The sequence below is a fragment of the Bos taurus genome, chromosome 2, assembly GCF_002263795.3.
Source record: "Bos taurus isolate L1 Dominette 01449 registration number 42190680 breed Hereford chromosome 2, ARS-UCD2.0, whole genome shotgun sequence".
Lineage (NCBI taxonomy): Eukaryota > Metazoa > Chordata > Mammalia > Artiodactyla > Bovidae > Bos > Bos taurus.
In genome coordinates this window covers 127,289,706-127,312,643 of record NC_037329.1, presented here as the reverse complement: position 1 = coordinate 127,312,643, position 22,938 = coordinate 127,289,706, and the positions used below count along the sequence as shown (strand labels likewise).

Sequence of the window (22,938 nt, the reverse complement as noted above, 5' to 3'; positions counted from 1 at the left end):
AGGCTGACTTTGCCCCCAGCCTCCCTTCTCCACTGCTCTTGAGCCAGACCCCTCTAGGAATACCACGGCTGGCTCAGAGAGGAGTGAGGCAAGGAGTTGCTCTAGTTCTGCTAGGCTGGAGCTGCCGCTGCCTGAGCACCTAGGATGTGCTGGGCCCTGTGTAGTGGCTCTGATTTTCCCACCAAGCCTGTGAGGTGTGTCTTCTTTTATCCCCATTTGACAGAGGAGGAAACTGATACTCGGAGAGGTTCAATCACCTGTCCTGAGTCATCCATCTGGTAAGTGATTAAGCTAAGACTCAAACTCAGGGACTTTCTGGCCCTGAAACCCATGCTCTTTCAAGACCAGATCACTACAGCAGGCTTCCAGCTTTTTCACAAGAGTCCCTCCACCTCTCTGTCACTACATTTACATTCTCTAGCTCCTTTGATTCCCGCAGTCATACCTCTCACACAGGCGATTATTGGCAGTCAACAAATTGGCCCCGATTCTGGAAGCACCCACACCCTCCAGGGGAGCTTATTTAGCTCGCTTCACTGCTCACCACCAGGACAATCAAGACTAACTCAGGTGCAAGCACAGTCCTGTCCCCCATAATGGACTATTAGTATAAATGGATATGAGATCTGATGTGGCAGAGCCAAGTGCGAGCGAGCTTCTGTGCCCGGAAAGAAAGGTCTGACAGCTAAAACACTGCTCCTCGGCTTGTAGATAAATCTGTGAGCATGCTACAGCTCGGTCCCCAAGGGCCTTTCTGTCCTGCGGAGTCTGCACCATAAGATTTCATGTTCTGCCAGACAGCAGCCCCTGATGGATAAAGCCTTGCTGAATCCCATGTCATGCCCTTCGCAGCCCCAAAGGTTGCAGACCTGGCCTCCTGCTCCAGCGGGGGCAGCCTCTGTTGCACGGTCCCTGCCCTGATCCCTGTTGGACCCAGGGCCACTCTGTGTGGGCGGACAGACCAGACTCACGCCCTGGTTTCTGCCACTACAAGCCCCATGACCATGGGCAAGTGACTGCACCTCTCCGATATCCTGGTTCCTGAGATGATAATCCCGTATGGATTGTTAGGAGGGTTGGCGATCGTGTATCTGCTGGGTCTGTCTCAGAGCAACTGAGAAACATTAACGGCTGTTGCAGTTGTTATTAAAACCCCGAGATGCCTATTAGGGCACAAGAATGCTAAGGATCCTCCCTTCTGGAATGGTTCCTACTGTGTCAGATAAAACAACATATTACCAGGCTGAGCGATGTGAAATTGCCAGTATTTAACCATTTCTGACTGTTAAAAAGACAGTTTTGTCTAGCACTTACAAATGAGCGACTATCACTTATACGAAGCCCCTAGTAAAAAGACTCGTCCCCACAATCCACACACAGTGAGGAAGGGGTAAGGTGGGGAAGGGGAGACTGGCAGGGTCCCTGGCAGATCAGTCAGAGGTGGGAGGTCAGGCCCCACTGTGGCCACATCCTGCTGCACCCCACTCTTGAGCATAAGGGCCCCTCTCTTGACCTCCAGATTGGAGCCAACTGCTGGTTACCCAGCTCTCCTTTCCTTGTTGGAATGTTTTCCTCTCTGGACTGGAATCAGCCACCCTGGTCCTCAGTGGGCTGGGAATTAGCTGGCTCCTTGGAGAAAGTAAAAATGTGCGTGGTGTCCATCTCTTGGCAGGTCAGGAACATCCGAAAGGTCCTTCGGGAAATTGACAAGCCCTTCGGCCTCTACCCCAACTTCCTCAGCCCGGTGAGCGGGAATTGGATGCAACGTGAGTATAGGTGCCCCTGGTCCACTGGATTTCTGCCCGGCTTCCCCGCCCGCCAGGCTGTGTGAGGCACCTGGGCCCAGTGAGGGGTGATGCATTTGTACAGGGCTCCTGGGTACCACCCTCCTGCCAGGAGCCGTGGGGAGTGCTCATTACCAAGGCCCGCCCTGTGCATCACCCACGTGCTAGCCATCCCCAGCCTTCCATCTCTCCTGATGCCCACCGAAACCTCCTTCATCCTCCCCCAAACTTGCAAGAGTGCTCCAGTTAGAGGTTTACGCCAAATGTGGCTCCAAGAAAAGCCATGCAATCCCCTCCCACCCCGCTTCGTCTGGTTCCCTTCCTCCAACTGTAATTTCTTCAAAAAACATTTAAGCAGATCCTGCCTATTCAGCAATATAAAAATCATGAGTTCCTCACTCATATCTTACACCTATAAGAATCGGTGCTAGGATTTCCAGCTGTTTATGTTCAGAGGCTTTTTTTTCAACCAAACCGTTGTGGGTCACCTCTGGAGCCTCATTCACAGCCCCCAGCTCCACCTACTGAAACAGAATGGGGTTTGTGAAACTCTCAGGCAGGGGAGTGTTGAAGTCTCCCAGCCTCCAGCATTGCCCCGCTGTCGGGAAGCCCGGCTCTGCCTTGCCTTTTTTGACCAAGGCCCTAGTCGTGTGGTCACAGTCAGCGCAAATTGGTTCCATGCGCCCTGCCTCTCAGGGCTTCCCAAGACTCGCCCAGAAGCCCCACCTCCACTGCCTCTACCCAGACAAGGACCCTTTCCCTTTACCCTTACCTTTTTTTTTTGCCCCCTTACCCCTTTCCCTGCCTCCAACCCCAGTTGTAATGTCATCAGCAAAGGCTCAGGGACAAGGTAAACCTGAGTCTAATTCCTGCCCACCCTGGGGGAACGTCACTTCTTTTCCAGCCCTGGTTTCCTCTCTCGCAAAATGGAAGAGCTAGAGATATGATCTTTGTGTACTACAGAAGGGTGTGGGAGCACTGGTCAAAAGCTGCAGTAAACAGATTTCAGTTCATTCTCCAAGGATGACACGGGTTGTGATTTCCTTGGCCGTCCAGTTGTTAAGACATTGCCTTCCAATGCAGAGGGTGTGGGTTGGATCCCTGGTGGGGAGCTAAGCTCTCACATGCCTCAAGGCCAAAAAACCAAAACATAAAACAGAAGCGATATTGTAATAAATTCAAAAAAAGACTTAAAAAAAAAAAAAGATGGCATGGGTTGTCCTAACGGGTAATAAGCACCCATCACCAAAAGTATACAAGCAGGGCCTGGAGGGCCAGCTGGCCAGCCAGCAGGGATACTGTGAGGAAACTGCAGAGGCCTGCCCTTCCAAGCCAGAGCCTCTAAGATCTGCTGGTCCAGGAGGCCCAGAAAATTCGACCCGGGAATTTTCCTTGGTGATGACCTCATTCCCAAGGAGCCTCCTGCAAAAACTGCTTGGAGAAACGCAAAGTATTTATAACCAAAACACAGTACCAAATTCAGAAGTTCCAGGGGAAAATGAAGGTTTGAATTACAGATTATGGCCACGGGAAGAGACAGTTCAATAACTGTTACTGCCTTTAATTGCAAGGCCTGACTGGGTGAAGAGATAAACTGTGCAGCTGCCGGCCCTAGCTGCTCCAGGACAATGCGGCAAAACCCATTACCAGGGGGCGAGGGGCATGGCTTCCCAACCTGAAGGGCCACCTTGGCAAATTACAGGGGAGCCTCCGTGCCTTCCCCCGCCCTGCTGAGAAGCATAATTTTCTTTGCAGGCTGCACCCAGGGTCACAGGGCTGGGCAGACTCAGTCACATATGGAAAAATGTTTCCTATTAATAAAATATGAAGCCAAGGCCCACTGGATTGCAGAGGGAAGGTTATAAAGAAAGCCCTGCTCCTCTGGGCGCCTGCCTTCCTCCTCCCCTGGCTTTGGTGCCGGGGGTCATCTCGGGTTTTCTGTGGTTTTCACTGGGTTCGTTTGGTTTTGTTTTCTGGATGACTGTGTGATTTTCCAGCAGGTGATACCATTCCCATCTTGCATAAGCCAAGTTCACGTTCTTATCTCTCCTTGAATCCTCTGTGTAGCCCACTTGCAGCCACAGACATTGCAGCTTCAGGAGGCGAAGAACTAACTGAGGCTACCTCCCAGCCCAGACCCATGCTCTTGCCCAGTCCCCACTCCTGCCTGAAGCTGGATGTCAGGGTAGTGAGAGGCCGAGACCCTCCAGCCCCTAGGACGTCGTAGCCAGGATAAGTCCACCAGGCTGCTGCTGGCACCAAGCACCAAGATGAGACCGGCCCCAGCAGAGCTTGAAGAGCTGCCAGCCCTCCGGCTTGGCCCCTGGAGTAGCTTGGCTGCCTTGTCCACTGCCTGAATCCCACACCGTCCTTGGTGAGAGGGACGTGGCGAGCCCAGATTCTCCCCCGTAGGCAGCGTAGGAGCGTAAGCGGCCCGCCAGCTGCAGCCTGGCCGCCTCCCCAGCTTCACGCTACTTTCCTGCCGGCGATTCCCAGGCATGTAGGGTGGCCGCCTCCTGCTGCCGAGTGTGATGGGAGTGTTGTTGACACGGTCAGGAAGCAGAAGAATCCAGCTCCACTCAAGCACACAAACTCTTGCTCCCATCTGCATTTGACAAATCAGGAGACGGAGGCCCCCCAGGGCAGGGGTCTGACTTGTCCTGAGCTAATGTTTCTAATTCCCACTCCTGTACTTTTCCCCTGTGCCCCTTGGTGTGGGAAGACACCACACACACACACATCACCCACACACATTACACACACATCACACATCACACACACACATCGCCCCCCCCACACACACGTCACACACATCACACACACAGGCTAGAAAGTGGCAGGACCTCCAGATGAGAACTGTGCACTGCAGCCGAGGCCCTGTGAAACTCTACGCGCACCCCAAGGTGGGGGGTCCGGTCTCAAACAACTGTGGGACACCTGCTGACCTGGCTCCCCTCTCCCACACACACCTGCCAGGTGAAGCCCTGGACCTCGTCACTCACCACGCTCTGCAGTCACATGATGAAGTCCAGCCTCGCTGGCGTGGCTTTCAAGGTCCTTCCCAGCACGGCCCAAATCTGCTCACCTTTCTCTCATTCAGGGCCCACTGGGGCGTCCGCTGTGTGCCGTAGAGGTATTGGGCACAGCTGCGAATCTCCCATGGTCCCTCCCCATACAGCCCACAGCCGAGCTGGGGAGGCAGACCCACAGACAGGTCCTGACGATACAGCACCCAGCAACGGTGGGGGGCCGCTGTCAACCTAGCGCCTACTTCAGGAGGGCACCGGGCCAGAGGGCACAGCTGCCTTATCTCCCTCCTTCCTCATGGTCCCCCTGTGGGGACACGGAGGAGAGCCTTTCTAGGTGGAGCGAAGCAGGGAGAGGGCCTGAGCCATGCCAGGGGGGAAAGGTCTTCCCGGCAGAGGGGTCATCACAGGTGAGACAGAGTGTGTGGGGGCGGGCTGCAGCGTTTGGGGCAGCAGAGAGGAGGCAGGCCCAGCAGATGGCCGTGGAGGTCACCGCGCCCCTCCTGTGAGCCACCAGCCACAGACCATGCCCCTCCTGTGTGCCACCAGCCACAGCCCCTTCTGCGGAGGCTGACCCAATCCAACCTCTAGCCTCCCTCCACCTCTGCTCTGCATGGGTCTCCTGCCAGGGCTGTGGACACACCGTCCATCTATCAGGCCTGGCACAGTCCTGCCCACCTCTGTGCTTGTCCAGCTGTGTCCTTCCCCAGGGAGAGGGACCGAGGGGGACACTAGGCTGGTCCCGTCTTTTCGGGTAACAAAGTCCAGCCCACGCTGGCCCCTTCCCATGCCTCCCTAAGCCCCAGGCTTTATCTGGTCTGTTCCCATTTTCCCAAGTGCTTGTCCCCTTCCTGAACTCTTGCTGAACCAGGATTTGTTTAAGGAGGGGCTGGAGGGGGCTGGCAGGGCTGGTTTACCGTGGGGCCTCCTATAAGCCCCCTCTCCTGGTTCTGTCTTTTCCTCCCATTTCTGGGCTCTCCCTCTTCACACCTGTCCTTTGTTTCTCAGTCTTTGCCTCCTTCTCTTGGTTGACTGTGTGAAGCTGCAGAAAGTGAGCGCTCTACTGGCTTGGTGGCTGAGCTATTTAGGCTCACTCTCAGTTTTCCCATCTGGGAAATGGGGTTTGTCGTGCTTACTCTACAGGGTTCTTAGGAAGACTGTTACACATAATACAGCAAAGCTTCCAGCCCACAGTAGACCCTCGAAAGAGGGTAGCCGTTGCCATAGTCTCTGTTTCTTTCTCTTGCCTCTATCCCCTTCCTTCCCTTCTCTCTTTCAGCCCCCTCTTTCTCCAGAGGAGATGAAAATCCTCTTCCCGTTTCCCATGCCCTGGCTTCATCCAGCCCCTTTCCTTCCTCTCTGTCTCCCTGTTTAACCAGGAACCTCAGTTCACTCCTTGCTGTATCTACTGAATGCCTTGATGTTGCCTGTTAATGGGAGTGAAGTGAGCTCTTGCTTCTTTATTGAAGTGCTCCTCTGTAAGCTGTCACTCTCTCGGAGCTGCCCTGCATGGGGCACCTGCTTGTCCAGCCACGCCTGGAGGTCCTGCTCCCCCAGGGCGGACGGAGGGGTCCTCCAACCCAGTTTTCCCTCCCCCTGCTCCTTTGAACTCCGTTCATCCCAATTGGCTACATTTAAACCTGGCTTTTTCAGAATAGCTCTGCACTCTGACCAACTAAATTAAGCCTCTCATTCCTCCTTCCCATGGCCTTTTATGAACCTGCCCAACATTAATTACCATGTTTGGCACAGGGTAATAAAAAATCCCTGAACTCCCTGCCACCAGATTATCTTTTTAAAGAAATGCAACTCATTTACAGTTAATAACCAGCAGCCCTGCCGTCCTCTGCCTGCTAAACGACATGATTTATGGCAGCCAGAGGAGCCCCTGCACTTTTGTGTGGGACCATCGAGCTCAAGCGGCCCTGGTGGCCCCCAGTCGCAAGCCACACCTTTCTCCCAGCACCCCTGAACCGTTCTGCTGGGGTGTCTGAGGCCGGGGATTTAATGCGCGCTCCCCACCGAGCTTACCGGGTGAGTCTTGCCGGCAGCCGGTAGAGATAATATTCCTGTCCTCTCTCCCCTCACAGACCACGTCTCGGTTGGAGGACTCGGGGACAGTTTTTATGAATATTTGATCAAGTCCTGGCTGATGTCAGCCAAGACAGATATGGAAGCTAAAGATATGTACTACGAAGCCTTGGAGGTAAGACAGGCGCCTGACGCTGCATGGGCGGTTTGGTCACTCGCCGCCAGTTCCCCAAGGATCCCTGAGAGCTGGGAGCCTGGCCCCCACCTACCTCTGCCCACCCGTGCCCCCCACAGCGAGCGGGCCCAAAGGAACCCCGAGACTGTCCCCTCCCCAGCCTGTCGCTCTGCACACCCTGTCTGTGACTCTTCTCAAACACCTTGAAATCAGGGTCATGTCAGCCCCCTCGTTTTACAAATGCAGAACCCAGGCTGAAGATGGTGAAGTCATTTGTCCAGGGCCTCAGGGGAAGCAGCAGGCAGCCTGATTCAGAAACGCAGGGTCTGTGCTCCTGCTGTGTCAGAACCCAGAACACAGGGGCCCCCAAGGGAGGCTGCCAAAGCAAGACCCTCACATCTTCCAGCTGAACCAGAGGGGACGTAATTAGCACATCCAAGCTGAGAGGGGCCTCCCTCAGCGGGGCACCCCATCCTGTGGGCCCAGAGAGGAGAAGGCACTGGCTCAAAGACACACAGCACAGAACGGGCAGAACTCCAGCTAAAACCAGGTCTCCAAAGCCAGCCGCCAGGCTCTCCCCACTGTCCCTCAGCTGGTCTGTTCACGTGGCATGGAGTGAACAAGGATGCTAGGCTCAGATGGGCCAAAGGGGCAGAGACTGTGGGACTGATGGGCAGCCAGTTAGCCTGGGCTATTCTCAAGGGGGGTTGGAACCCAGCAGCCCACTGGTAAGATACCTTTGAGCCCAGCGAAACAAAAGGCAGGCTCCGGGCCTCAGTTTCCTCATGAAGTACATTGAGCAGGTTGGATCTATTCTGCTCCCTCCTTGGTCGAAGCTAACTGGATTCCTTGCTCACCCCTCCCCACTCTAAGTCAGTTCTTCCACCGCAGCCCGAATAGTTGTAAGTGCTTGTCCCTCCCCACACAGCTGCTCAGCACTTGGAACAAACCAGACTTCTCGCCTTTGCCCACAGTCCCTGACCTGGGCCTGCCAGTCACCCTGACCTCTCTCTCTCTCCCCCTTGCTCTCTGAGCTCTGGTCCCCAGCCTCCCTCAGGCACACCGGCTCATTCCCACCTCAGAGCTTTGGTATCTGCTGCCTTCCTACCTGGAATATCATTCACGTGGCTGGGTCCTGCCTGTTGGTCAACTCAAAGGCCACAGAATTAGCCTTCCCCAGCTTCTCTCTCAGAGGGAGGGTGGGAAGGAAATACAGATGGATGACTGAATGGGTGGATAGGTGGGTGGAAGGATGGAAGAAAAGGAAGTGGGGAGGAAGGCAGGGAGGAGAAGTGTGTGAGTGGGTGGATGGATGGGTGGATGGGTGAATGTAAGGATGGGTGGGTGGGTGGATATAGGTGGATGAATGGGTGTGAGCAGCAACTGGATGGATGAATGACATCTAACTACGCTCTGATCACTTGAATCTGGCCAGGAATGGTAGTCCTTCAAGGAAACACACTGGAACAGCCCTCCAGAGCCGTGGACTCCTTAAAACTGTGGGCTCAGTGATGAATTTCCCCTGCCCAGCTCCGCAGCGCCAAGACCTCAGTCATGAAGCAGGTCCTGGGACTCCAGTCCCAGCTCTGTCTGGCTCAGCCCCATCCACTCCAAGTTTCTGGGCTGAGCTGCAGCTGCAGCCTGCAGCGTCTGTCAAGGACTAGCGGTCGGGCCCAGCGGTGCTGCCGGGGGAGGCCCTTTCTGCCTTCCTTGCAGAATAAACAGAAAAGTTAACGAGCAGCCTGGTTCCCAGCCCTCAGGGCACACTGTAGCTGAGGCTTCAAGGGAAGAAATGGCCATGAATTATTTAAGCAAACGGGGCGCTTTATAGAAACACTTGATTGAACAGGAGAGAACTCAGCTTTGCTCTGGCATTTGATCTCCCCAATGAAGAGCCTGCAATGTCTCTGACCCCAGGTAAAGGCTGGGCCTCTGGCGAGTTTGGGGCTTTGAAGAATATTCTGGTGGTTGTCAACCTTGTTGGCATGTTAAAAATCACCTGGGGAGCTGCAAAATCCCGGTGCCCAGGCTGCACCCCAACAAGGTTACTTTACAGCCTCTGGGTTGGGGCCCAGGCGACCACTGTGAAAGCTGCCTCAGGGCCTCCAACGTGTAGGTCAGACCAATTTCCTGCTAGGGTGGGCATGGGGGGCGGGGGTTCAGACAGGCGGGCAGGAACACCCCTGGGGGTCAAGAGGAGGCACAACAGGAAGAGCAGGGAGTTTCTGTCCTTGTGGTCTCCTCCAGGCAGCTGTGCTGGGTGCCTGACCTTATTTAGTGCCCTTCTTACAGGTGATGAAACAGGCTTAGAAAGGCACAAGGTCTGGAGGAGGAAGGAGAGGGTGAAATGTATGGGAAGAGTAACGTTCAGTTCGGTCAGTCGTGTCTGACTCTTTGCGACCCCATGGACTGCAGCATACCAGGCTTCCCTGTCTATCACCAACTCCCAGAGCCTACTCAAACTCATGTCCATCGAGTCGGTGATGCCATCCAACCATCTCATCCTCTATTGTCCCCTTCTCCTGCCTTCAATCTTTCCCAACATCAGGGTCTTTTCAAATGAGTCAGTTCTTCGCATCCGGTGGCCAAAGTATTGGAGTTTCAGCTTCAGCATCAGTCGTTCCAGTGAATATTCAGGACTGATCTCCTTTAGGATGGGCTGGTTGGATCTCCTTGCAGTCCAAGGGACTCTCAAGAGTCTTCTCCAACACCACAGTTCAAAAGCATCAATTCTTCAACGCTCAGACTTCTTTATAATCCAACTCTCACGTCCATACATAACTACTAGAAAAACCATAGTTTTGACTAGATGGACCTTTGTTGACAAAGTAATGTCTCTGATTTTTAATATGCTGTCTAGGATGGTCATAACTTTCCTTCCAAAGAGCAAGCGTCTTTTAATTTCATGGTGGCAGTCACCATCTGCAGTGATTTTGGAGCCCAAAAAAATAGTCTGCCACTGTTTCCACTGTTTCCCCATCTATTTGCCATGAAGTGATGGGACCAGATGCCATGATCTTAGTTTTCTGAATGTTTAGGCCAACTTTTTCACTCTTCTCTTTCACTTTCATCAAGAGGCTCTTTAGTTCTTCGCCTTCTGCCATAAGTGTGGTGTCATCTGCACATCTGAGGTTATTGATATTTCTCCCAGAAATCTTGATTCCAGCTTGTGCTTCTTCCAGCCCAGCGTTTCTCATGATGTACTCTGCATGTAAGTTAAATAAGCAGGGTGACAATATACAGCCTTGACGTCCTCCTTTTCCTATTTGGAACCAGTCTGTTGTTCCATGTGCAGTTCTAACTGTTGCTTCCTGACCTGCATATGGATTTCCCAAGAGGCAGGTCAGGTGGTCTGGTAATGCCCATCTCTTACAGAATTTTCCAGTTTGTTGTGATCCACACAGTCAAAGGCTTTGGCATAGTCAATAAAGCAGAAATAGATGTTTTTCTGCAACTCTCTTGCATCTTCAAAGATCCAGTGAATGTTGGCAATTTGATCTCTGGTTCCTCTGCCTTTTCTAAATCCAGCTTGAACATCTGGAATTTCACAGTTCACATACTGTTGAAGCCTGGCTTGGAGAATTTTGAGCATTACTTTGCTAGCTCAATTTTTTTCTAAATTTTACTTTTTTACCAAATTAAATTTTATTTTACTTAGCAAAATTTTACTTTGCTAGCTCAATTTTGCTGGCTCAAAATTTGAGCATTACTTTATATTACCATATGTAAAATAGATAGCCAATGGGAATTTGCTGTATGACTCAGGGTACTCAAACAGGGGCTCTGTAACGACCTAGAGGGGAGGGAGATGGGAGGTTCAAGAGGGATGGCACATATGTATACCTATGGCTGATTCATGTTGATATTTGGCAGAAAACAACAAAATTCTGTAAAGCAGTTATCCTTCAATTAAAAAATAAATTAATTAAAGAGAAAGGCCCAAGGCCCCCAGCAGCAAGTGTCACAGCCAGAGCTCAAACGCAGGTCTCACTGACTCCAGATCCTCCACTTAGCAGCTGCCAAATCACAGAGGATCCTGGCTGGTCTGACAGCCCCCTCAGGAGGGTGCAGATAGGGTGCCCTCTAGGAGGCAAAGGAAGGAACCGTCAGTGCCAGTGCTTAGCCAGAGTCTTTGAACGGCTTCGTAACCATCCAGGAAGTATTGTTCCCATTTTACAGAAGATGAAAGAGAGTCTTCAGAAAAGTAAAGCAATTTGCCCAAAGTCATGCAACTCTCAAACTGCAGAGCTGGGGTTCAAACTCAGCTCTCCGCTCTGTCTCTTGCTGTGATTTTAGCCTTTCTACTGGTCATTTGCCAGACTGTGCTGTCTCTTGTCTTGCTTAGGGTTTTAGAAAGCTTTGGGGTTTGCTTTTTCACCTTTACACTTGCTTGTCTCAGTTGTATCCTCAGAGAGAGACCAGCCTATCTTTTCACTCTTTACCACACTTACATAGCGTGCTGAAAGTGAAAGTGTTAGTCTCTCCATCATGTCCGACTCTTTATGATCCCACAGACTGTAGCCTGCCAGGCTCCTCTGTCCATGAAGTTCTCCAGGCCAGAATACTGGAGTGGATAACTATTCCCTTCTCCAGGGGATTTTCACAATCCAGGGATCGATCCCAGGTCTCCCACATTGCAGGCAGATTCTTCACCCTCTGAGCCACCAGGGAAGCCCCATTAACCCCAAAGAGAAGTTAACTGATGGGAGACAGTCTTAAAGGTACCGATTTCCAGCTGCAGTGCGAAGCTTCCTAGGATCTCCCTCGATGTCTGGGTTCTCTCCCAATTGTTGACAGTGGGTAACTGAACCAGGGATCTGCACTCAGGACTAGCCCTGCCACCCCTCCCCGCTCCAACATGCTTAGTGCCGCAGAGCAGCTGCGCTGGACCCAGCTCTGCCGGGTCAGGGCCCCGCAGCCCTGCAGGTCACTCCAATGCTCCTCCCAAGGAGAGCAGTGCCCTGGCACATCAGTCACATCATCAAAGCGTCCCCATCTGCTGCTCATCGAGGGTCCTGGTGCCAGCCCACCAGCCTGGGCCTGACAGCCGAGGGCAAAAGAAAAACAGATCAAGGAACAAATGTTGTCTGAGCACCTCCCCTGTGCCAGCCACTGGCTGGTGGTTGATGGTGGTGGCTTCTGCCATCACCCGGCACTCAGAGTCCTGGGATGGAGGCAGATGTCCCAAAGAAACATATACAAATAGGAGCAGGCACGTGGGGCCAGCACCGCATAGAGAGATAACAGGGTCGTAGAGTAACGGGGCCGCTGTGGTCTCACCAAGGAAGCGGCAGAGGTGGAGGTAGCAAGTTGGGGCTGGAGCTTAGGGGGGAAACAGCAGTTGCAACAAAGCCCGAGGCAGGAAAAAAAGGTCTCAGTGGGGGTCACCAGCGTTGAAACCATCTCTGACCTCGCTCTGCAGCGTAGGACCACCCCCCTCCCCAAGCTTTTTTCTGTCTCATCCCCTTAACTTGTTTTATTCAAATGTTGATCACAAGTCATGATTCTCAGGCGTATTTGCTTTTGTTGGGAAGCCTCTGTGCCCACCGGTGAGCTCCCTGGGGCCCAGGCCCATCTTCTGGGCTGTATCCCCTGCATGGAGCACAGCGCTGGCACTGAGGGCGCTCACAAATTGTCCTGGGGGCTGGGAAGGGGCACAGGTGTGGCCAGGGCCAGGGAGGGGGAGGATGGGAGGGAGTGGGGGAGGCTGGAGGGCAGACTGGAGAGGAGTCATAATTGCCAGCCTCTCTGCTTTTTCTGGCAAGGAAAAACAGATCAAGGAACAAATGTTGTCTGAGCACCTCCCCAGTGCCAGCCACTGGCTGGTGGTTGACGATGGTGGCTTCTGCCATCACCTGGCACTCAGGGTCCTGGGATGGAAGCAGATATCCCATAAATCATATACAAACAGGAGCAGGCACGTGGGGCCAGAACTGCATAGAGAGATAACAGGGTCATAGAGTGATGGGGCCGCCGTGGTTTCGACGGGGGTATTCTCACCAAGGAAGCAGCAGAGCTGGAGGTAGCAAGTTGCCAGAGGCCTCTTTATTAAGGCCTCTCTGCACAAAGAAACATGCTAAGCTCCACAGACACATCACATTGGACCCTCATAACCCTGTGAAGTGACTCGTGCTCTCACCCTGGTTTTATACATGAGGAAGTTGAGGCACAGAGAGAACAGAGAACCTGCCCAATGTCACACAGCTTGGGGCTGGTGGACGTGCGGTTTGACCCAGAGTCTACACCTGGGAGCCATGTCCCTGGCGTTGGGTTAAACCTCAGGGTGCAGATCACGGAGTCTGAGGCCCTACTGGACTTTTGTCTGAGGGCGCCTGGAAACCATGGGAGGGCATTACAGAGGCCCAAGATGCAGGCACGTGTGCTACTTACAGAGTACAGAGACCCCCACATCCCACCCCAGAGAATAGAGCAGAGGGGACCCATTGAGTGCAGCCCTGTGCTGTTTGGGTGGCTGCCACCATCACCTCTGTCTCCAGGGCTCCTGGATTCCCAGGGACTAATTGCAGGAAGTCAGGGGTGTGATGGCCTGACACCTACACCCCCCACCCAATATCCTGGGAGTCTTTCCCCAACAGCATCACCTCTTGGGGGAGGAGGGAGGGACTCTGAACGCCTCTTGTCACCAAGAGGAGCAGCTGTCAGGTCATGGAAGGAATCAGATGTGGGCATGTGGGCGTCCTTGTCCTGATCCTGGTGTGGTGGGAGACCTGGGACAAGCCACTCGACCGCTGTGCCTGGCTTATTATGGGCATTAAGTGAGGAAGCCTCTGATAAGGGCTTGTAGTGGGTAGCTCTTATGGTCTGTGGTCCCTTTTGAGAATCTGATCAAATATAACTGATCCTCTTCCCTTGAAAATGCTCTAAAGTGTCACATACAACATTAGGGGAACTCTGGACCCACTCGAACCCACCCGCAGGCCATCCAGGCTTCAGGTTAAGATTCCTTAACAGAGATATGGGCTTCCCTTGTGGCTCAGCTGGTAAAGAATCCGCCTGCAATGTGGGAGACAGGATATAATGGAGAACGATAATAATTTTTAAAGATTTTTTTCTAAAAATGTTTGAACGTAAAGGATTTTTAAAAATCTGATTAAGAGATTCACCCTGGGGAAGCTGCCTTGTGGTCAAAGCCCCCCACCCCGCCCCAGCAAGCAGCAGGCCTCAGCTGGGTGAGTGGCAGAAACTCTTGCCAGCCCCGCCTGGGACCACCCCAAGCCAAGGTCAGCAGGCCCCCTTTGTCTGGGATGGAGGACTTGCGTGTGCTGCATCTCCAGAATGTTCACTTTCCATCCCCCCCTTCCCTTCTCTGTGCCCCTCTTGCCCTCCCTCCCTGCCCCAATTCCCACCTTGCTCCCAGGCGATAGAGACCCACTTGGTGAATGTCTCTCCCGGGGGGCTGACCTACATCGCCGAGTGGCGAGGGGGGATCCTGGACCACAAGATGGGGCACCTGGCCTGTTTCTCTGGGGGCATGATCGCCCTCGGCGCTGAGGATGCCAAGGAAGAAAAGAGGGCCCACTACCGAGAGCTCGCAGCCCAGATCACCAAGACGTGCCACGAGTCGTACGCCCGCTCAGGTAACCCTGCAAGGGGAAGGGGCAGCAGGAGAGACTGGAAAGACCAGCAGAGCGGCAGTGAGTGAAGGAACACGTGGACTTAGCGATGCCTTGCCTTGGGGGTTACGCAGAATTTGAATGAGGGGTGTGCTAGCCACGCACCCAAACTGTCCTCAGTTACAGGGAACACGGTGTTGTGTTAAGCACTTTGCCTGTGCTGGGTATCATTCAACACTCGACACCCATTGCTGACCCTCACAGCACAGATGAGGAAACTGAGGCTCAGAGGTGACCCAGCCAGGCTCCCACATGAGGGGCACAGAGCTGGAAACGTTTGCTTCCTGAGCCTAGCAAATTCCTTCTCCCTGAGCCCCTACCTTGCAACGTACCCTGTCTTTCCTCCCTGGAATCCTCCTATTTAGAGGGTCTTACCACCTCCTGGCACCACCCCCATAATCACTTTCTGATCCAAGACCCCCCGGGAAGCTCAAGAGCTTCTGCACCATCCCCGCCAGCCCTCACGGCAGAACTGCCAAACGTTAGACTCAGAAGCCGCCGTTAATGATCATGAACCCACCTCCTCATTTTACAGGTGGGGAAACGGTGGCTAAGCCAAAGCCACACTGCACCTGAGTAGCTCAGTGGGGCTGGAGCCCAGGTCTTCTGATGCCCAGCCCCACCTTGTCTGCTGCCTCTCTAAACAGTGCCCCTCAGAAAAAGCCCCAGGCCACCCCACCCCGGGACCCCAAAAGGGGCCCACTGCTCTGAGTTGTAATCCCAGCCTTGGTTGGAGGAGAGGACCCACGCAAGATTTGCAGTGAAAAAAAAAAATTGCTGGCTTGAGTACCACTCTGCCACTCACCCAGCTGGTGGCCTCTGTTTTCTCATCTGTTCAATGGGAACATAACACAGGTCTCCTAGGCCCCATGGGAAGTACTCAGCCTGCACCTTCAGCCAGCATTGTGGGAGGCGTTTGTTAACGGTCCACTGAAGATGAGTCTGTGAGCGCAACAGTGGAATCCATAGCTCCTGGAGCTGTATTCAGGAGGCCAGCGATTCGCAGTGGGTCCTTAAAACTGGTCTTCAGCTCTCTTCAAAGAGCTGTCTCTGCCAGCACCATAAACAAACAGGAAATCTCAGCAATGATAAAAAGCTTGCTATTTGTTGGGGACAATCAGCCCAGACCGTAAAAGTCCGCTTAACAGAGCATGTTGTTGCAGCCAGCCTGGCTCCGCCACGGATGGCTGCCACGGCCACTCTCACCCTCGCCCCGTTAGCAGCCTGGCGAAACGGCTGGGTTCTGATGGCCACGAGCGGCTCCGCCACTTGAGAGGATTGAAGGGGCCAGGGTCTGCCTAACTCGCCTTCCGTGAAGCCCTCCATATGAATGAGTAGGATGTCCTACAAAGCTCCAATCTGTCCCTGAGAAAAAGCAGCCCAGAGCGTCTAGGGGTCCTGAGCCCTCAGGGGAGGTGGGGAGGGCCACGTTAGGACCAGAGCTGGGCCCTCCGCTGACTGGACCAGATGGGCAGGCATTAAAGGAAAGACGATCTGACCTACATCCCCTAGATGTTGGACCCAGAAGAGAAAGAGAAAGGATGGCCTGGGGAAAGGGCATCAGACGGACCCAGGGTCACACCCCAGCGCAGCCACAGCTTGCTGTGTTACCTGGGACAAATCACATAGCCTCTCTGATCCTCAGTTTCCACATGCCTGAGAGGCAGATAATATCTGCCTTAACCAAAGCAACATTTATTTTAAGAATTGAAATAAATGGATGTAAAGCACCCAGCCCAGCCTTTAAACTCATCCGTGATAGCTGCAGTGGTGGTTATAAGAAAGTGGGAACCCCAGCAAACTGACCAAAAACGGACAAGGACAGCAAAACCCAGAGCTCAGCAGGCCTTCTTTATTTGGCTCCCTCTGCCTGTGTGTGCCTTCTGGGCAAATCTTCCCTGTCTCCACCTCAGCAGTCTCCCAAACTGTCAGCTCTGGAAAGGCGGTTCAGGAAAGCGTCAGAAGAGGTTCCCAGGGAAGGTGGGGTGGGCTGGGGAGTGGGGGGCAGGCAATGGAGAAGCGTCATTGCATCAGCAAGTTAAAGAAGGGTCACAGACAAGAGACTTTTCCTTGGGTTTAACCCACTGTTCCCCAAATGCGCTTAAAGCCCTTTCTTGGCTGAGCTCCGGTTAACATCTTAGCAGGACTAAGGTCTCAAATACACAGTGAGGGGCACACCACCCAAACCTTTGTCTCCCTGAACTGCTGGGACGTTCGTCTGGATTCTCAGGGTCTAAAACTGCCAGCGTTTCGAGGCCTTAGGGTCTTGCTTTGGCCAGCTTGGGCCAGGAGGGGAGCTATACCTCTGCCAGGCAGCTTATCGGGCAAATCAGACAGGCCAGCCCATGCCAATCCATCACCAACCAGTCCCGGCCAGGGCTTCCAGAGGTTTCCATCTGTCCTAGGGCAGCAGGGTCCTGAAGAGCAAGGAGATGGGAGGTCTGACCCAGGCTCCCTGGTTGGTCATTTCCCCACAGATACCAAACTGGGGCCCGAGGCCTTCTGGTTTAACTCGGGCAGAGAGGCTGTGGCCACGCAGACGAGCGAGAGCTACTACATCCTGCGGCCGGAGGTGGTGGAGAGCTACATGTACCTATGGCGGCAGACCCACGACCCCATCTACAGGGAGTGGGGCTGGGAAGCGGTGATGGTGAGTGGCGGGGGCCGCTGGCCACTCCCAGACAGGGTCCAAAGCCCAGAGGAAGGGCCAGCCAGGCTGGCACCTGGCTAAGGCTGAGAGTGCAAAGGGTCAAGGTTGAGTTGCAGGGCCAAGAGTCCCCAGCTGGGCAGAAGCAGGCCCCAAGCTTGTGAAGAGGGTTGAGTGCCCACTAGTGTCAGCAACTTGGAGGGGCGAACGCAGGGCGGCAGCCAGAGGCGGCCCAGCGTGCACAGGGTCACCGCCTTCTGACCCTGAAGCCTGGGCGGGTGGCTGTCGATCGCTCCTCTCAAATGGGAGCAGGCTGCCAGCTCACCTGCCTCCTCTCCCTAAACCAGCCCAGCCCTGGACTCCCCCTCTCTGGTTTCTGCTCCTCCAATCCTTCCCTTCTTTGGGGCAGGTGTCAGAGGCAGGGGTGGGGACTCCAGAAGATTCCTGGATGGATGCAGAGCTCCCTCTGTTGTTCTGCCCTGGCCCACTGCCCTGGGGGGCCCAGACCACCCAGAGCACATGTTCTGCCAGGGGTCAGGGCCTGCTCAGACTCACGGACACACTGCACTGGCCAGAGTCCCCCTCCTTTTCTGAGAACCCTAGTTCTTGACCATTGAAGGTCACTTGTTTTGTCCCCCTGGGCCCCACCCATAGATGCTAAGTGGGTAAAAATTGCATTTCTGTGCAGAAGGCGGACACAGTCTGGCCCAAGGACCACATATCTACAGGGAATCCCTGGGGCGAGCCATGTCCAATCCCCACATTGCAGGCCAGGAACATCACCCGCCCCTTCCCTGCCCTCTGTCTGCCACCGTGAGGGAGTCTGCCAGGCCAGTCTAGTTCCCCAAGAGGCAGAAAAGCTTCCTGTGAGTTCCCACCAGGTGAAGAGCTCAGGCAGGGCTCAGGGAGCCTGCTCATGTAGGGTGGCTGAACCCTGGAGAGGAGTTTGGCCTGCTGCCCCCACCAACGCTGGAGTCGCCAGCCGAAGCAGGGGGCGCATACCTGTTAAAGAGCTGGGCAGGCGTGGGTCTTGGGGAGACCTCTCCTCTCCCCACATCATGTCTGCCTTCCATTCCTTCAGGCCTTGGAGAAATACTGTCGGACGGAAGCTGGGTTCTCCGGGATCCAGGATGTATACAGTAAGGTTCCCAACCACGACAACAGGCAGCAGACATTCTTCCTGGCAGAGACTCTAAAGTGAGTTGGGGGCTTGGCCCGTGTTCTTTCCAGAAGGCAGGCAGGGAAGCAGGCAGGAGGGGCAGGCTCCACCATCACCATCAGTCAGGTTCTGCCATCCCAAGAGGGCGCCCAAAAGGGATGGGAGCTTGGGAACCAGGAGGTTATCCCACTCGGGGTGGGGGCCCTGGGCCAGGCCAGTTTCTCCACGCAGAGTGAGGTGGGCCAGACTCCACGCACCTGAGCATTAGCTGTGTGAGAAGTGAACTTCTTCAGCCTGTTACTTAAGTTCTGTGTAAAACGGGCAGAGTAATCACCATGATGGCGTTGGTACCGTCCCCACAGCAGTTCAGCTGCTGCGCCGTCCTCTCCTCTCCAGGGTGGAAGTTGGCCTCTATCTCCTCACGGTTTCCTCAAGTAGGTCCCTTGTGCTTTAGCCCTTCAGGATGGATGGGAACGGTCTGCTCCTTCCGTTAGGGGAAGCTGGTTTTGGGGGAGGTGCAGAGTGGGGGCTGGGGGCAGAGGCAGGATGAAGCAGCTCCATCTGGCCTGAAGCTCGATGTGCCCCCCGGCGTCCACAGCTCCTTCCCAGGGCTGGGCCCTCTGGACGAACTCAGGGTCTGCGACCTCTCTGCCCCCTTGGGCACAGGCCTGTCCCAGAGGCCGCCCCCACCCCAGGCTCTGAGCTCTGTTCCCAGTAGATCCCCCTTCCCTGGGGCACTGACAGGCTGTCTTGCTCCCTCCCCGCTGTGCACAGGTATCTCTATCTTCTGTTCTCTGAAGATGACATGCTCTCCCTGGAAGACTGGGTGTTCAACACAGAGGCCCACCCGCTCCCCGTGAACCACTCAGACAGCTCTGGCCGGGGCGGGGGCTGACGCCCACCCGGACCCCTGCTGCTCCCCGGTCACCTCTTCTGGATTTGGGGGTTTTCTCAAACGGATTGGGAACATGGGCCCCTGCCCGGCAGACCCAGCCAATGTGTCGGACGAGCAACTTCTTTTCCTCTGTGAGGAGACAGGACTTGGAGACGCAGAGATGTCACACCAGGCCCAGACATTCCTTTCCACGGAGAAATTCTGTGACACCTGCTCTCTCGCCGTTCCAGGGCCAAAGCACCAGAGGTTTGCGTTGCAGCCCCGTGGATTCGATTTACTTCCTTTCGTTTAGGCGGTTTATTGGGTTTTGCTTGATTTTGCCTTTTCTCTACAGTTGTGTTTTATCACAGATTATAAATATAGTTTCCAAACTCATGTGCTTTCAAAAATGCTATCATCCTGATAAACCCAACCTTAAAGTGTTTGCACTCACACACACAAAATCTTGACCCCATTTTCTGTATTTTGAATTCCTTTTGCCCAACATTTACTATATGTTCATTATGTGTCATTCACCTTATAATTTGAGGTAGAGTTCCCCTTTGATTTGGGCCAGTTATGAATCACTAGTCCTGTTTTCATTACTGTAATGGAAAAATCTGTAAAGTTACAATAAAAGAGTTTATTGAATAAGAAATACAATTGGGTTCATTGCACATCAGTGACTCCTGGGGAAACCACGGCAATGTTATCATCAGAAAGAAAAATCAACCAGCAGTTGATTTAAGGTATAATTTAGTAAAGATGCCAACTTCTGTTACCTTCCCTTACATTGGTCCTAAGATACTCAGCAAGGGTGAGGCCAACCTTTTCAATGGGATTGGATATTTATACATGAAGTTAAACATAGTGGCTTGGAAGAGACCCAGAGCGGGGCAGTAACATGCCTGCGGTCACACAGCCAATGAAGGCAGAGGGGAGACCAGCCCCTATGGTTTGCTCACCAACCCCGTCCAGCCTTCATCTATTCCATCATTCTGCAGCTACTTGGTGAGTGTCTGCAGGGGGCCAGACATGGGCACACAACTGTGAGTGGAACAGTCAGAAGCCTCTCCCTCAGGGAGCATGTAGTCAAGCAGGGAGACACAGACCATGGAGCAGAATGACTGCAAAAGTTCCATGAAATGCTCCAGAGGAGACAAGCAGGCCGAGACCTACCTTAGAGGAGCAGTCAAGGAGAGCCTCTGTGAGCAGATGACCTTCAAGCTGAGACCTGGAAGGGAAGATGCTGCTGCTGCTCAGTTGCTTCAGTCGTGTCCGACTCTGTGTGACCCCATAGACGGCAGCCCACAAATCTGCTCTCCCCCTGACCTCCACCCTTGGGAGGCCACCATTCTGCAGGGCAAAGAGTTTAGGCCCCAGCAGCTTGGGGAGAGCGTCTCCTCACTCACCCTCACCCCTTGGCAGCGTGTCTACCCAGCTGACTTCACAGGATGATTCTGAGTCCGTCTCCAGGCTCAGCCACTTCATTCTGGATGTTAGTGAACTTGAGTAGCACCCTGGGATGCTGAGGCCCTGGGCCAGGTGACTTGGCTTTAAACCCCCATTGGGGGGACCTGGGCAGGTCTCCTGTCTCTCTGAACCTCTCTTTTCCACCAAGTGGAGGGTGGACCCTCCACCTCATAAGGTTCTCCTTAGCAGAATGTGGCTGGTGCCCTGAGGCTGTGGGAGATGCTGCTTCCTGTTGTGGAAACTCAGACATTTCCAGCATCTTCTTAACAGTAGTCAGAGCTACAAGGAAGCTGTGGCTGTAGCAGGAGCCCTGGCACTTGGTAAATAAGTTGCTGCCTAAACCCAGCAAATCACTCTTGACAGGCACCAAGAAAGTGTAACCTGCTTGGGCCCATTTTTTTTTAAAGCAAAAAGGAAGAGTCATTACACAAATATCATAGAACAGTTAGGAATATCTTTATGGTAAGCTGAAAGAAAAACCATTCCCCTTCCTACCCTCCAGAATAAATGTTGTCATTCAGTTACTAAGTCATGTAACTTTGAGAGCCCACGGACTGCAGCATGCCAGGCTCCCCTGTCCTCCACTATCTCCTGGAGTTTGCTCAAATTCATGTCCATTGAGTCAGTGATGCTATCTAACCATCTCATCCTCTGCTGCCCCCTTCTTTTTGCTGTCAGTATTTCCCAGCTTCAGGGAAATACTGAATATGTCAGCACCAGAATAAATACTGTTATATTTTTTTCCAGACCTTTTTCTATGATGGTACAGAGTGTATTTTGCAAGCATTGTATCATACCATGGCATCCTGTTTTATTAGAATCTGCTCTGCACTAAACTATATGTTGTAAGCATCTTTTCTGTGCCTGTGTCTCGTTGCTGTACCTGGTGTATAGTACTCCATCGTGAGCTGTATCATGCTTTTAAGCCCCGATTGCTGGGCATTTGGGTTTGTGTCAGTTCCGATTCTTTAGCTACAAATAATAGAAACCAACACTTTCTAACTTAAGCAAGAAAAATTAATAATAACAATACACTATTAGAATGCCTCGGAGTGGCTCAGGAGAGAACAGCCAGACCTCAAGAAGGACAGGAAAGAAGATGTTGCCAGGGGTCCAGGTTGCAAGAATCAGGGGGCAGCCTCCCCAGGCACCACCGCCAGTACGGGTGAGTCCAAATGTTAGCTCCAGATTCTACTGTGTCTCCCTTCAAGGACGCGAGCCTCCAAACAGCCTGACCTGGGTCACGTGCCCCTAGCCAAGGGGAAGGCGAGGCATCTTGACCACCCCATGCAATGGGCAACGGGCTGTTCCCTGGAGAAAAAATGAGGTTTGCTACCAAAACGACACATCTGTCTGCTGACAAGGCAAAAACAGCAGGACTATTCTTAGGTCGGGCTTTGATTCTTCTCAGCATTATAGAGTTATGAAAGCACACTGACCCCTTCCCCTTTTCCCAGGTCCAACCCCTTGGAGTCAGTTCCTGGGGTGTCTCTCATGGCAGAGCCACTTAGCAGTGCCCCAAGGCCCCAGGCTTCCCTGCTGGGCCCATGTCGCTGCCCCCCTCTCCTCCCCACAGCATTCTTATCTTCTGCATTATCGCTGGGAGCAAGTTGTAAAAATGAATATTTTAAAATTCATCCTCCAGGAGGGCCCTTGCAGGTGGAGAAATATCATCCCTTTGGCAACTTAACTCCATTCTGGGGATAAAAATAAGTAAGACCCAAGGTAGGCTGAGAGGAGAGGGGAATAAAAGGGTGAGTCATCTGCAATGAAGGAAGAATCTGAGCTCTGGAACCATTCCGGAAGCAGACCTCTCCGTCCCCAGCTCGAGGGGTGGCGGGGAGGCAGGCAGCGTGCTGCCAGGCTCATTTTAAGCCTCGTCTTTGCCCTCATAGCGGATGGAACCACCTGTTTTCTTCATGGATTGGTTTGTTGCTGGTTCCTTCCCAGAAAGCTTCATTAGCACCTGGCTCCAGGCACTGGGGCCTGCGGGGCATCATGTCCCCGGGAAGAGGGGACACAGTCTTTTGCCAGGTGCTTCCCTTTAAAGGACTGTGTGTTTGTTCAGGCTGACTTTATACAGTGCATTGTGTCTTTGGCAATTTACAAAGTTCAAAGCCAGACGCATTGGAAAG

General features: G+C 53.4%; 1 protein-coding gene across 2 annotated transcripts in view; it reads left to right on the top strand.

Annotated features, from left to right (window-relative positions):
* MAN1C1 (mannosidase alpha class 1C member 1) overlaps window positions 1-19,993 on the top strand; it is a 152,559-nt gene extending 132,566 nt beyond the window's left edge. For both annotated transcript variants that reach the window (XM_002685706.6, XM_059879658.1), the window contains 6 exons: window positions 1,673-1,766; window positions 6,901-7,016; window positions 14,395-14,614; window positions 17,128-17,300; window positions 18,379-18,494; window positions 19,231-19,993. In XM_002685706.6, coding sequence (XP_002685752.1) covers window positions 1,673-1,766; window positions 6,901-7,016; window positions 14,395-14,614; window positions 17,128-17,300; window positions 18,379-18,494; window positions 19,231-19,351 — 840 coding nt within the window. In that variant the 3' untranslated portion in view covers window positions 19,352-19,993. The remainder of the gene's footprint in view (window positions 1-1,672; window positions 1,767-6,900; window positions 7,017-14,394; window positions 14,615-17,127; window positions 17,301-18,378; window positions 18,495-19,230) is intronic.
* The last annotated feature ends 2,945 nt before the right edge of the window (window positions 19,994-22,938 follow it).